This window comes from Pelobates fuscus, chromosome 5, assembly GCF_036172605.1.
Source record: "Pelobates fuscus isolate aPelFus1 chromosome 5, aPelFus1.pri, whole genome shotgun sequence".
Lineage (NCBI taxonomy): Eukaryota > Metazoa > Chordata > Amphibia > Anura > Pelobatidae > Pelobates > Pelobates fuscus.
Window position 1 is genome coordinate 368876533 of NC_086321.1, and position 15329 is coordinate 368891861.

The following is a 15329-nucleotide window of genomic DNA, read 5'->3' on the forward strand; positions in this document are numbered from 1 at the left end:
TCGCACTGTAAACACTGCTAAGTGTCTGTCACTATTTGGCCAGAGTGTGTTACCTCTCCCGTGTCTCCTGCAGCTCATTGCTTGTTGCCTTGTAAGATCTCTCCAGATCGGCTTTCTCTTGAGATAGTCTCTGCCGTTGCAAGTTACCATTTTCAACTTCCCCGGTAAGTTGCAGAACTCGTGCTTCCAGCTGCTTCAAGGTCAATGCCTGCAGGAGAAGGAAGCAAGGAGTTAAAGTTAGGTTAAAGTGAATTATCTGAGATTTGAAAGTGACCATTTCTAGTCAAGCATTCTTGTCAATATCACTCAATTACCACTTGTCTCATTGAAAAAAAATGATAAGTACGGTATATGTTTAATAATCAAGATAACACACACACTAATTGCATGTGTATCAGTCTCTCTATCAATGTTCTGTACTAGTCTGTGAATTTATTTTTTGGGATCTAGCTGTGATATAAAGATTGCCCATTTTGTATAACAATGGAAATTTTGGTGTTTTAAGGTCCATATAGTCAGAAATATATTGCATCCCCAGGGCAGCGCAGTTACAATGCTTCCGTCATGTCATCTGTTACACTGACTGACTAACATACTGACTCTAATATAAGAAATAACTAATGTATGTGTGACAACAACTTAGAGACAGACATATTTATTGCTCTGTTGTGAAGTAACTAGTATGTGAATCGTTTACATGGACTACTTTGATTCTTTAAAATAACGGATTGGTACATGGCTACAGAATATTAACGGACTCAAGAATAGGGACCCACTGTCTAGTGGCTCCAGAATAGGGACAGACTGGCGCATGGCTCCAGAATAGGGACAGACTGGCGCATGGCTCCAAAATAGGGACAGACTGGCGCATGGCTCCAGAATAGGGACAGACTGGCGCATGGCTCCAGAATAGGGACAGACTGGCGCATGGCTCCAAAATAGGGACAGGCTGGCGCATGGCTCCAGAATAGGGACAGACTGGCGCATGGCTCCAGAATAGGGACAGACTGGCGCATGGCTCCAAAATAGGGACAGACTGGCGCATGGCTCCAAAATAGGGACAGACTGGCGCGTGGCTCCAAAATAGGGACAGACTGGCGCATGGCTCCAAAATAGTGACAGACTGGCGCATGGCTCCAGAATAGGGACAGACTGGCGCATGGCTCCAAAATAGGGACAGACTGGCGCATGGCTCCAAAATAGGGACAGACTGGTGCATGGCTTCAGAATAGGGACAGACTGGCGCATGGCTCCAAAATAGGGACAGACTGGCGCATGGCTCTAAAAAAGGGACAGATTGGCGCATGGCTCTAAAAAAAAGACAGACTGGCGCATGGCTCTAAAAAAAAGACAGACTGGCGCATGGCTCCAAAAGAGGGACAGACTGGCGCATGGCTCCAAAATAGGGACAGACTGGCGCATGGCTCCAAAATAGGGACAGACTGGTGCATGGCTTCAGAATAGGGACAAACTGGCGCATGGCTCCAAAACAGGGACAGACTGGCGCATGGCTCCAAAATAGGGACAGACTGGCGCATGGCTCCAAAATAGGGACAGACTGGCGCATGGCTCCAAAACAGGGACAGACTGGCGCATGGCTCTAAAAAAAAGGACAGACTGGCGCATGGCTCCAAAAGAGGGACAGACTGGCGCATGGCTCCAAAATAGGGACAGACTGGCGCATGGCTCCAAAATAGGGACAGACTGGCGCATGGCTCCAAAATAGGGACAGACTGGCGCATGGCTCCAAAATAGGGACAGACTGGTGCATGGCTTCAGAATAGGGACAGACTGGCGCATGGCTCCAAAACAGGGACAGACTGGCGCATGGCTCTAAAAAAAAAGGACAGACTGGCGCATGGCTCCAAAAGAGGGACAGACTGGCGCATGGCTCCAAAATAGGGACAGACTGGCGCATGGCTCCAAAATAGGGACAGACTGGAGCATGGCTCCAAAATAGGGACAGACTGGCGCATGGCTCCAAAATAGGGACAGACTGGCGCATGGCTCCAAAATAGGGACAGACTGGCGCATGGCTCCAAAAATAGGGACAGACTGGTGCGTGACTCAAGAATATGGACCGATTGGTGCATGGCTCCAGGTTTTGGACCTACGTGACTCCAGGTTATGGTCCAATTGGCGCATGACTCCAGTTTATAGACCGACTGGCGCACGGCTCCAGAATATACACACTTGTCTGTTACATGGACACCGAGAGCCTGGCATATAACTTTTGTCCAGACTGGATACATCGATTAATTTAATTTCCTTCAAGCATTTTCATTGCTCATGACCACGACTGGTCCACCAGCAGTGGACTTGGAGGTTTTAACGGCTATTTATTGTCAAAATCTTCAAAGCAGCCTTAAACATTCGTAGGGTCATAAGCACACACTTTCCTTGTGAAAAGCAATGATAAATTAAAGCCAAGCCATTACATTTTGTATCTGTGTGCACATAATGATTTTCTGTTGCTACACAGACAGCAGATTCCGCAGAGAATACATTTGAAGAAGTAAAAAAATTTGTTATTGTCAATAGATTAACACTAAAATCAAGTTCCTAGCCTAGCTTCCTTTCTCTCACCCACAATAACAGCACGGTGGAACTTGGAACCGCATGAAAAGGGGGAGAAAACTGTCTGAAAAAACACAAAAAGACAGAGTAATTTTCAGTGACAGGCGAGCCTTTCATCCTAAGCCATGCCTTGAACTCTACCTTGTTTAATTATTAAATCAGGGGTTGGTCAGTAAGGTCTGTCTAGATTTTGATGGTTCTTAAATTCAATCCTGCTGACAGTCTGTGTCCATTTCTCTGTGTTTACTGCTGCCAACATCAGGCTCGGAATGCTAATTTTTCAATGCAGTGTTCATTAGTGAAAGGATCAGATAGCTGCTCCCGTGCCCTTTAATTTATCCAGCCCTGCACGTTTCCTGGGGCCCTTATCTCAGATTAAGAAAAACTTGTGGGTTTGGCAGCCAGCAATTTGCTCGGTTTAGATAATTCTACTTCGAAGACGTCACTGAAAGAATTCCATTCCTGTACTGCACCTGCTAGTAGCATGGAGATGAACAGGAATATGGCAGTCTCTGTTTGGTGTGTAAGTGATTGGTATTATCCTACAATAGGTATAAAAGAGGCTGTAGCTCACACAATATGATTTTGGAATTATCTTCATTGCAGAAAGGATGCTGACAGCCAAACATCTAATGCCAAGACCAGATAGCCAGAGAGAGGCTTCGGTCAGGAGCCAAGAAATGGATCTTCAAGTTTGGACGAGAGAGTGTGGGGAACGAATGGGGGATGAAGGATTTCTAAACTGAAAGGATCAGAATATTTAAATGGCCACGCCACCCTGATATATCATTTTGGGGAATGGAATTACCAGTGTACCTGAAGAAATTTTTTTTTTTTTTTTATTTAACTAGGAAGCATAGGGAGGAAACGTAACATTTATCCTGTCACTATAAAATTATACTAGTATCTCAAGTTATATAATGCAACAGATCACCACTGGAATTGTCTATTCAACCTTTGTTAAAACACCTTAATGGCATGGATGCCTAAACCAATTAATGTCAGGCATGGCAAGAATGCAACATTCTCCGTGAGGCATTGATGACATCACAGAAGGTTATCGTTCAGCTGATATTGCAAACCGTCAAAATAATCGCATTCCCCCAGTTTTCTACTTCACAGAATGACTTGAAAGTTAATTCCCATAGAAGATTAATGAAAGGGGAAAGTATCCTTGGACACTTTGAACTTACCATGCTCCGTGGGATATTCCAAAGGGAGATGATGCGACTCGGATGGTCATGTAATTCCCCGAAAGGTTTTATTAACAGAAAATTATAGTCGGGCAGCTTTTGATAGAAGCAAAGGCTATAGAGATAACCCATTCAGGATTATTCACTAAGCAGTGCATTGTAGCCAACACAGAACTATAGTTGAGTGGTAGCATTTTTCCAAACCCTATGTTTTGGGGGAAAGTACTCCTGCAAGAGTGTATGGGAACTTTTCACATGATTCTTCTATGGATGCTACAGTGGTAAAATGTACATCTCTTCCATCTGGATAACAATTGGTTAAAAGCTGCCACTATGTATTAGGGATCCTGATGTAAAATAAGAAAATGTAAAGTCCCTGCTGTGTGCTACTCTATGTCTATGTTCAAAAAGGGGGGGGCGAACTTAGTTTCAGATGATGAAGAGTAACATTAAATACTTACCGTTTCTTTTTGTTGGTTGGCATACTCTGTCTTCATTATGAGAAGTTTGGTGTTTGTTTCATCGAGTAGTTTTTCGTATTCGGCACCGTGATTCGCCTGCATGTCGAACTTTTCACGTTCCATGTCAGCTGTAGCCTTGTGAAGCTAAGAAGGACGCAAAGTGACATATTGCTTACAGATAAAGAGAAACCACTATAAATCAGCCTGCATAAAAACTCAATTACAACATTTCACTGAATATCAAACTCTGATTAGTGAAAAAGGTTTTAATTTAATATTGGTTTTTAAGGTTTGATGTTTTTTGGTACATCTTCCCCTCCACAAAGTCTCTCTCTGTTGAAGGTCCCTAACATTTTGTTCTCAGTCCCCTGGTACACTCGTTATTTACTACCTCTCTTGGCAAACTAATCAGTTCTTTCACTTTATGCTGATGACTCTTGGGTTTACCCATCTTCCTTGGATCTGTCTCCTACCATCTTGAATCGTGTCTCCAGCTGGCAATCTGCCATTTCTAACAAGAGGGCAGCTCACACACATAGCTCAACTTCTCCAAAATAAAATAGTTTTTACCAAAATATCTTTCCTAATTCGAGCCCTAACACCACAATGTTGGGGCTAAATCCAGGTTAATTGTACGAATATCAACTCTTCCCCCAAGACTTGCTGTTACGGTGTTCTGTTCAATTCCACCCTGTCTTCGATTCCATCTTTTAAATTAGAAAAAAAAAAAGAAAAAAAAGTTTCTAAAGCCAAATGCAGCCAATGTGCTTGTCCGCGGGTCCTGACTCCTCCTATAATCAATCTATAATGAATGATCCAAGAAATCATCTTCCTGACCTCACATCTCAGTCTGATTTTACGCTGGCTGTTTTCTATAAGAGTTAGGATTCAATTTAAAATCCTAGTGCTTCATAACTCTGCTCCTATCTATATATCCATGTTAATTCCCTATCTCATTGTACAGCGCTGCGGAATCTGTTGGCGCTTTATAACAATGAAAAAAATTAAAAGAGAGAAGGTATACAATAGCTTTTCTCCTGCGTGGGGGTTAACCCCTAGTGAAAATAATTCACTAAAAATGCATTAAAGGAAAGAAACAGGAGAAACTGGACTCAAGTGGAGTACCCTACTGGTAACCGGAAACTAAATGAGGTACTATAGAAAATATAACATGCTCCCTCTAAGCATGAATTAAAACTTAACTTTTAATTGTAAGGTAAAAAATAATAATAATAATAATAATAAAACACCACCAAACACACATGTATCAAAAGTAAAAAATAATGAAAGCAACACTTGTCTGAAACTGGCGACAGATATCACAAAAGTAATTGATTGAAATGGGGATTATTGTCTAAACTGTGCGTGGTAGTTACAGAATAAGATTTTGTGTAAGGTAACACATTCCCACTGTATCAGATGAAACTCGTCTCAGCAAGGTGGAATCGACTCTTGGCAGAGATTAATAGCAAGTAAACGCTAATTGGATGTGGGAATTGTTCTCTAAACTGTGCATAATAACCTGAGTAACTGTCAATGCGAATTTGTAAACGTAAAAAGTCTCTGCAAAGTTGACTCAAGTTGTATTGAATCGCGGTCAATGGCCCTTATCCGAATTAGAATTAACCAAATATGAACACTAATATCTAAACACGGTTATGTAGGAGCGTGTAACACAATTATGTGCCGGATAATGAAAATAAATCACTAGGGAGGGCTATAGGTTGGAAATGCTACAGGGGAAAGGGAAATCATTTGAATAATTGCCCTAACACTCTGTGCCTTCGAGGGCACCCCTTAAAAAATGCCTAATAAACCTACTGTAATAGGTGAAATACCACCCTCCAACACCCTGGAGAAGTCTAGTAATGATAGCGATCCTGCCTAGTTTGCCGCTCTAATCTCGCAGCATGGAGTAACCTTGATAGGTCAAAGGGAAATCAATAAGAAAATCACTCTCCTAGCAGTGCAGTTCAAATAATGATGAGTCAGAGTGGCGAAACGCGCGTCAGGGGCACTGACTAGCGCTGTCCACAGCCACTGCACCAGCAGACTCTCACCTCTAACTGCCTACTATGAAGTTGTTCAAACTATACTTCTACCTAACTTAGCCATCAGACGCCGCTATTATTTGAACGGCACTGCTAACCACTTCCCTTCCTTTCCTCCAACTCCTCACCCTCTCTTCCATGTCTCCGCCTTCTATTTGTACCTCCATCACATTGTACAGTGCTGTAAGATTTGCTGGTGCTTTACATACAAAAATATAAGAAAATTACAACAGATTTTCACATTGCTGAAGTCTCTGCATTTGCTGCAAATCAACAAGATTTGCAACTTCTGCTGTGAGCTCTCAACAAATGAGAAAATGGCACAGCCAATCCAGGTGCCTACATTATTTTCAAAGGGAGCTTGACCTCTCGCAGGAAAACCTGCCTGACACGAGAACCTGTAGTTGGCAGAAATTCCATTTGTCAGATAAGAAAAATAGAACAGGTGCCAGAGCCAAAAGCAACTGCTCTCAGCTTACTAAACACTCCATTGCCAATCACAGCTCTAGCTTGTTACTGCTGGTTGGGACCTGCACAGTGTGTGCACACTATAGGAACTTAGGGCTCTAAAGAAGCTGCGTCTCAAGAACACACACTGTGTGACACTAAAGCTCACCTTTTTCTCCCACTCGTTCCTCAGGGATTCTGTACTTTTCTCACACATTTTCTTCAACTCTGCAATCTGTGCCTCTTTATTCTCTCTCATCACCTGAGATTCCCGCACAAGAGTCTGGACTGCAATTGAAAGCAATATATAACGTGTTAACAAAACATGTCCTTTGTTCTGTGTGATGCAGGATTCACGTTTAATCATTTTATCGTGATAATGTACTACAGTGCTCACTGAGCACAAAGATCACTGGAAATTCTACATCTATTGCTGTATAGGGGTATCAAAGTTTCCACTGTCATACGTGAAAACAAAACACTACTAATTAATTAACTATGTGTACAAGAACAGTGAGCAACATCCCTTGAACAGACAGCGCACCTTAATTAAGGGAGACATAAGATGAGATCAAAGGACTAGGCACAAAATCACGTTATTTTACATTTTTACGTAGCAATGGCGCAAGGACCCTGTAGCTGCAGTATTACCTCTTAAATCACTATTTAATTCATTCTAATTTGCTAGTATTCATTGGGTTTTTTTCTGTTTGCAATTTCAACCTCATGTTGTCAATCAAACAGCTGGAATGTATTCTTCCAAACTGCCATTAACAATTGTGTACAACTCGTCCGTACATTGTGCCAATGGGATACAAAATAGCAGGGATATTTTTATTACGGTTTCCATGCACCCTACGTTTACCCATAGGACATTGACCAAGTAAGTTATTGAACAATTTTTGCAGTAGCGAGGTTAACTAACTTTTCTTTTCCATGTTCCGGATCGTTTCATCACATTCTTTTTGTTTGGACTTGTGCGTGTCTTTCAATTCTTCGATTTCACTGTTCTTTCTGTCCAGGATCTCAAAAAAATAAATAAATAACATTATCAAAAAATGGAGATAGAGCAATGAAGGTGTTTATCTCATGTAATGAATACTGCAGTTACACAGTTAGGAAGTGCTATGCTCTGTGCTGAGAAAATAACAGTTCCCAGAGCGCACCTGACCCCAGATTTGCTGCTTATTTACCACTCAAGTATTACACCTAGTGCAGTTTTTATATCTGCAGCAGAATACCCACTGAACTAATGACATCATGGTAATGTTCTGTCTGGAGTTTCCATATCCACTGTGTTTTCCTGGACACAAAGCAATACATTCTGATGAGTAGCAAATTAAAAATGCTGCTTTGTAAAATGTAGAACTCAAAAATGCTGCAATTGATCAATCACTAGGATCCCTGCAGCATGTTAATTCTGCATATTACAAGGAAGAACATCAACATATAGAGAGTACAGATATCTATGATAATTGAATGCTGGATCTGGTAACCCTAGTCCTGTCAGTAAGTCAGTAAGTGGATACTAAAGGAACATTCCAAACACAAAGTAATTTTGTCCGTTTTTCATTTTACAAAAAGTGCAGATTTTAATAGGAAAAAAATAAATAAATAATAAAGCAATTGTATTGTTGTTACAATAATCTATTATTTTTTTTTGCTTTCTTTTGTTTATACTATTTTTGTACGTTTAATGTATGTATCTATATATGCAATTGGTCTTATATCTTTCAATATAAAAGTATTGCATATACTGTTGTAAAAATATAAAACCTTTAATAAAAAATATTTAAGAAGGAATTGCCAGTTTTAGAACTTAAACTTGTTACACACCCACGGCTGTCAATCAGATACCTGGTCCTTTTACTTCCTGGTTTGTTTAGCTCAGTGGAGTTAAACTAAATCTGCAGCAATTTCCCAGAGCACCTACCTTGCAAAGACTTCACATTGAGCTGCATTGGGAAGTCTGTGATTGGACAGACATAGAAAGTCTGGGTGGGATTAGAAGAGAAGGGCTTGCAAAGGCTGCAGACAAGAGATCTACAACTTTTGCAAGCTGTTTTTAGATATATCCCCAATTTAAAATAATTAAATACATGGATGTTTTAATTGGGGATATATATACTAAATAGTGTTGTTGTTTTTTTGTATATAGAAAGTGCAGTGTCCCTTTAAAGGGATCCTATAGTGCCAGGACTATAGGCTCCTGGAGCGCCCTCCTCCCTCGTTAAACCTTCTTCAGCCACTTACCTGAATCCAGCAGCGATGTCCCTCGGGGCTGGGTCAGGCACCGCCCACGCTCCCCCCCACCCTCAGGGGAGACCTAATGCGCATGCGCGGCAATGGCCGCACGCGCTTTGGACCTCCCTATAGGAAAGCATTATTCAATGCTTTCCTATGGTGAAAATCTAACGCTGGAGGTTCGTGAGGACGTCCAGCGTCAGATAACAGATCAAAAGCCCGTTTGGATTCCGGAAGCTCTCTAGTGGCTGTCTGGTAGACAGCCACAGAGGGCAGACTTAGAGCTGCAATGTAATCATGTTTTACATTGCAACACTAAGGGCACAAGGGTCACAGCACCCAGACCAATTCAATGAGCTGAAGTGGAAGTGAAGGGCCAGTGTCCCTTTAAGTGTCAGCAAAACTTTTGAGATTACATAAATACAAGTGCAAGCACATTCTAAACAGACACCTGATTGTCACAAAGTATTGTAGTTTGTGTAATGCTCTTGTTCCGGGAGTCACTGGCCCTTGACTAGGATAAAAATCACTCACAGATTCATTTAAAGCTCTGCTTTTAAACAATATTCACTTTCAGCCTTTGAGACCAAGTAAACCCGACCAAATAATATCATCCTTCAGCAGATCCTTTGATGTACCCGGGTGCTATGTCAACGTACTATCCTCCCTCACGCTCCTGGGAAACATTTTGGATAAAGAGAGACGAGACAGCCAGCAAAGCGTGGCCTAAATTAGGCCCAGTCATGTGTACCGCCAGAGACTAGGAGAGAGTGTGACTGGGGGGGTGTCAAATCTGAACACTAACACGTTAAAAGCAATAAAATGTAAACAAAATGCAGAAAGATGGCCACCAAATGGACTCCCAGTCAGATTTGGGGAAAATAACTGTAAGAGGCTTCCTTGTAGAAGGAAGAAAGGTATAAAATGTATAGAATAATAAACACTGATTTCAAAGAGTTAATTCAACAAATTGTATATGCACCGAATTGTATTTAAATAGTTATCTATGACAAGTACTGGTTTATGCGATCTAAAAACATGTATCTTGGAAATAATTTACCAGCCACAAAAGGATTACATTATGTTTTTATTGTAATTTAAATGGACATTGAGTTGAAATCAGAAAACACGCCATTTTAATGCAACGATTGTTCCTCGTTTGCGGTAAATCACTGTGTTCACAAGGTAAAATCTTTCAAGGTCATCACACAGTGAATTGGGGCTGAGACATATAGCATATTGCTACCGCCATATTGAAACGAATGAGAAAAGAAAGACAAGAGGCTCCTTGAACCATAACTTGTGCATCATGTGTTCTACACACTTCTAACTGGTTCTCGGCTTCCTGTACCTACCATTCGCTTGCAGTAGGGAGCATGTCCTTACCTTTCGCACATCTGTGTCATGTTTCTGCTGCATCCTTAGCTTCTCCTCCTGAAATTTTGCTTCCATCAGTCTGATTTTTATGTCGATCTGTGGCCAGAAAAATAACAGTTAGTTAATACGGTCGGTCAATTACTAGTCACATAAAGAGACAATAAAGAGGCACAAGCTCTGTATTTCCATAAAATTAATACATCTTTGGCTGGGGACAGACATCAATCAGTGTAAATGAACAGGTTAATCTAAAACAAAGTGTTTATCCTACAGGTATGTTCGATGGGCAAACTAATCATTGGTGGATTCTGTACATCCAGATCCTGGAAGATAAGTACGAGTTAGTTAGGATGTTCATCTTAGTCTCTTATAGAGAAAAAAAAAATCTGATTAATTAAAAGGAAACTATAGTAACCAGAACAACTACAGCACTGTGGGGAAATATAATAGAATGAATAGGACTGAGTACTCTCAATATATAAGGCTTGGAGGGAAGAATGGAAAGAGAGATACAGTAATTGTAGTCTGCGCACAGCCTTAATATGGATATCTTGGAGGAGAGAAGGAAGAGGTGGATATAGTAAAATTAATCAAACTAAGTCCTTAGTACATATAGAGGGGACAATGGAAATGGTGATCTGATTTTAAAAAAAAAGACTAATAACGCATTACCTGAAGTTTAGCACTGGAAAATGTAAAGCTAAATTCAGGAGATTATTTTTAAAGAGGGCTGTGAATGCATTGAATAGCCTTGATTCTAAGAGGAGTAGAGACAACAGCATTTAGATCACGTCAATTAAAACAGGCTTTGATTCCGTTTACAGTATGCCAGCTGACACTGATTAACGTGTTACACATATAATTGCGTGCTCGAGTTCAGGAATTTCTTCACAAAGGCACAACATGGATTGTAAAGAAAGCCAGACTGGCAGAACCCAGTGGATAAATACATTTAGTCTAAGTGTACACATGGAGTGGAGACAAGGAAGTGAGAGCACATGTATCGAAATGCTTTGCACACATTCCAGAATTTACACAAAGGTGGTCTTGCAAGGGGGTCCCAATGTCGCCTAGAAGGGACGACATTCCTGACTGTCTCTGTCAATGCTTATTTTCCAACATTAGAGCATAAAGCATTGAAAACCTGGGCCCTGAAACCAGCACTAGTCACAACTATCTACACGCCTGCTCCGTCCTGCATCACCGATGTTCTTTAATAGATCATCTCATCCTTTACAAACGCTGGTCACATTGCATTATTGCTATAACAAAGTACCAAAACAAAAATCAAAACCAGGTTTATTGGACAATAAGGGAAAATTGGTGAATTGCGTTAACTGGTGCCACAATTTGAAAAGCAACCGCTAACGTCTTCTACAGGAATATCCACAAAAGAACTTTGTCTTTAGGTATATTCCCAAAACAGGTTATAAAAAAAAAAAAAAAAAAAAAAAAAAACAACAAGCAAAATAAAAAGTTTTCCCCTAAAAACATGCAGAAACCGAAAAATAATTTACTGAAAGTAAAAAAAATAATTAGGGGAGGGAATGAAGTTTCAGAAAAAGAATTCATAATCAAAAGAAAACAATTTCAACAGAAATAAAAAAAAATCAAAAAAAATCAGTGATTTACGGGAATGAATATTTTGTTTCCTCCCGCAGCTCGGTGCAAGAAAAAAAAAAAACACGGTAAACCGAATAACGGTATTTTATCTGCCTGTCGGCACCGTCTGGCCGTAGAGATTTGCCTGGAAGCTGGCGCTGAGCCCTCTTAAACAGATTTAGCCAGTTAAAATGTTGGAACAATGACAGCTCTCTTGGCATTGCGCCTGCAGTTTTACGGCCAGGGCCGCGATGGGAACTTGAGGGCAGCTTTTATGTGAGCAATACTTTTGACTTAGTGAGTTTCTCAACCATCAGTGCAGTAAAATGGCGTCACAACACCCGTACAGAACAGTGGGCCTTTTCAGCTGGATTTAGGAGTCCTTCGTGAATTCAATCCCATCCCTATCTCCCATGTCTAAAGAAGAATGAACACAGCAGCTGACATGCATATTTCTTTGTGAAATTCATAGGGGTTTAAACATTTGGAGAATGCCTGAGTCAATTCTACCAGGCGCAGAGATAACCACTTCAAAGCCACCTTTCGCAAACTCAATCATTTTTCGAGCAGCCAACCAAGGAGCAGGATGTGGAAAATTTCATGGCCGGAGAGGATTTTCTATTAAGAAATTTACAGTTTAGGACATCAAAGAACAAACAGAAGAGCACATTTTCTGATAAAAATTAAGAGAAGACATTTCACGCAGAAAGTAGCCAGATCTCAAAATGGCAAAGCACCCGTGGTTAAGACTAATATAAATTAAACAATACTTTGTGCAAGTGGCATCAATGAAGGTTTAAATTGTAGGTTTTCCAACAGTAAAAACTAACACACATAGCAACCAGAGCCGGACTGGATTTATTGGAACAGAATTGTAAATTATCCTGGGCACACATTATTAAAAAAATAATTAATTACATTGTTTTTTCCCAATGAATTTACATTTCCAGGTACATTGTAGCAAAAAACAGAAATTGAGAAAGTCCAAATTAATCTGTACAGTCACCTGTTTTGATGGTCCTACCTCTATGGGGTAACCAAAGCATCACCTACCCTCAAATACATTAGCTCTCATGTCCAGTGTAGGGCAATAACGTGACTTTCTATTGGCATGTGTAATATATATACATGCCAACACAGGCTTGGCATCTATTTTTCCCAATCATGCCGTTGGTGGCTTGATTTAGTGGCACAGACTTGTGGTGCTGTATGCACACTGGAGTTGGCTGAGGGGTGTTTACAGATACCAATTCCATTTACCAGTGAATACATACAGATAATCTAGTTTGCTTGCTATCGTTATAAGAAGTACTGGAACTTATACAACCAAATAAACTAAGCACGGGTCTTCCGTGTCATATTTTTTTTTTGTAAATATATTTTTATTGAACATTTCGTTTTTGTTGTTTTTTTTTTGTTGATGATTTTCAACATGTAAAAGAGAAACATGGACTCGCAGGTCCCTTTGGTCATTCATATAAGCTTATACATCGGAAGGCATGGTATGTTAAACGTGTCTTGGCGACTCGAAGGTAGCTTCCTTGAGTAAATAGCATGTGTATTGTGGACTCGCAGGTCCGGTGGTACATAGTTATGCATAGTACTCTGTTATATCTGGTGTGTACCATTTCTAAGTTGGGTGGTTTTGTATGCCCCACAGGTTTTTTTGTCTGTTCCCCATGCCTACCCTGTAGCCTCTAGGCAGTAGTGAGACGTGTGGGCCATCTAATGTGTAGGGTCCCTTCAGGACATGCAGCCCCCTAGTGACCTTGTTTCTAGGGTCCTGAATGGCAATATAGTGGGGTGTTGGCCCCCTACTTTAGTATGATTCGGCTCTGCCCAGCGAAATAGATGGTGTTGATGGGAATAACCTAAGGGGCATCCTGCTTTTCCCTCTAAACTAATGAACTTTATAGCTCACAAAACTGGCGCACCTCCACCCCCCGTGCTTGCGAGACCGCAGGCCGCTCTGGGTACTGCAAGTGGTCGCAGTCCAAGTGTCGTAGCCCCCCCAGCACGCCCCCGCGGGGTCGGCCCCCACATCGCTCCCCGGGTCCCCCGAACCCGCGCTCCACCCGGACCTGACAGGGGGTGGGGTAGGGTGTGGGAGTGAGGTACCGTGTTTTGGGCCAGGTGTGGATCGCCCCGCTAGTCTCCTAGTGTCTCCTCCTGGGGATTATCGGTTCCTCCCCCCATGGTCAAGTGCACAGTTCGAAATGCCTCTGTACCTACCCGTGCCAGCCAGGGTGTCCATGTGTCTAAGTATGTCTGCGTTCGGTCTTGGGCTGAATACCAGATTTCCTCTGTGACTCAGAACTCCTCCATTCTAGTAAACCACAGGGAGAGCGTTGGGGTTGTGTCTTTTTTCCAGTACAAAGGTATTAGGTGTTTTGCGACATTAAGAATTCGGATGGTCAAGGAGCGTTTGTAACGTGATGTGGGGGTTGTCGTGTGGTGTAGGAGGTACGGGGCGGGCTGGAAGGGTGGGACATTGTCCGTGAACAGGGCCACTAAGGCAGCTATTTTCTCCCAGAACGGTACTATGAGTGGGCATTCCCACCATATGTGGAGAAAGGATCCTGCCCCTCTCTTGCACCTCCAGCAGAGGCCGTCCGTGTCTAAATGCATTCTCTGTAAGCGTTCTGGGGTCAGGTACCATTGTGTGAGGACCTTGTAGGCCAGTTCCTGGGTTTTGCTAGCGATTGCGCAATGGTGCACTAGGTCGCAGATCTTGTGCCACTGGGTCTCGGTAAGTGTTTCCCCTACGGCAGTCGCCCATTTGGACATGAAGGGGGGTGGGGGGTGTAGCGGTGATGTAGTTCTTAATGTGGGTGTATCTAAATGTCGTCATGAAGGGGTGGGTGGGCGTGCCCGTGAGCGTCTGTAGGGACACGATTTTCCCATTGGCAGTCATGTCTCGGAGTCTGGGTATGTTTTGAGGGAAGACGCAGAGGAGGTTCCCCGGTCTTACCCCCGGTTCAAAGTCCGGATTGTACACCAGAGGTAGTAGTGGGGATGGGAAGGAGGAGAGGCGTAGTTTCCTGGCTTGTGTGTGCCATATGGTTAGGGTGGCGGTGATGAAGGGTTGTTGGTAGACTAACCGCCTACCAGTCGAAGGGTCCAGTCACAGGAGGGCTGAAAGGGGCCTGCCTGCGTGGTGTGTTTCGATGGCATTACAGGGTTTGCTAATCCCCTCTTTTGCCCATTCCAGGGCCCGTTGCATGTGGCATGCTTGGTAATACAGTATGAGATCAGGAACGGCCAGGCATCCTGCTGTTTTGGGGAGTGTGAGTTGTGTGTACTTGAGTCTGGGTTTAGTGCCCTTCCAGATAAATTTAATGAGGAGGGTGCGGAGTGCAGAGAAGAAGGTGGTAGGG

At 42.2% G+C, this 15329-nt stretch overlaps 1 protein-coding gene across 1 annotated transcript in view; it reads right to left on the reverse strand.

The window, feature by feature from the left end:
• CEP112 (centrosomal protein 112) overlaps positions 1-15329 on the reverse strand; it is a 243236-nt gene that overhangs the window by 158068 nt on the left and 69839 nt on the right. The window contains exons 9-13 of the mRNA XM_063456123.1: positions 10360-10446; positions 7655-7754; positions 6899-7017; positions 4232-4375; positions 54-208 (exon numbers count right to left, since the gene is read on the reverse strand). Of these exons, the coding sequence (XP_063312193.1) occupies positions 54-208; positions 4232-4375; positions 6899-7017; positions 7655-7754; positions 10360-10446 (605 nt within the window). The remainder of the gene's footprint in view (positions 1-53; positions 209-4231; positions 4376-6898; positions 7018-7654; positions 7755-10359; positions 10447-15329) is intronic.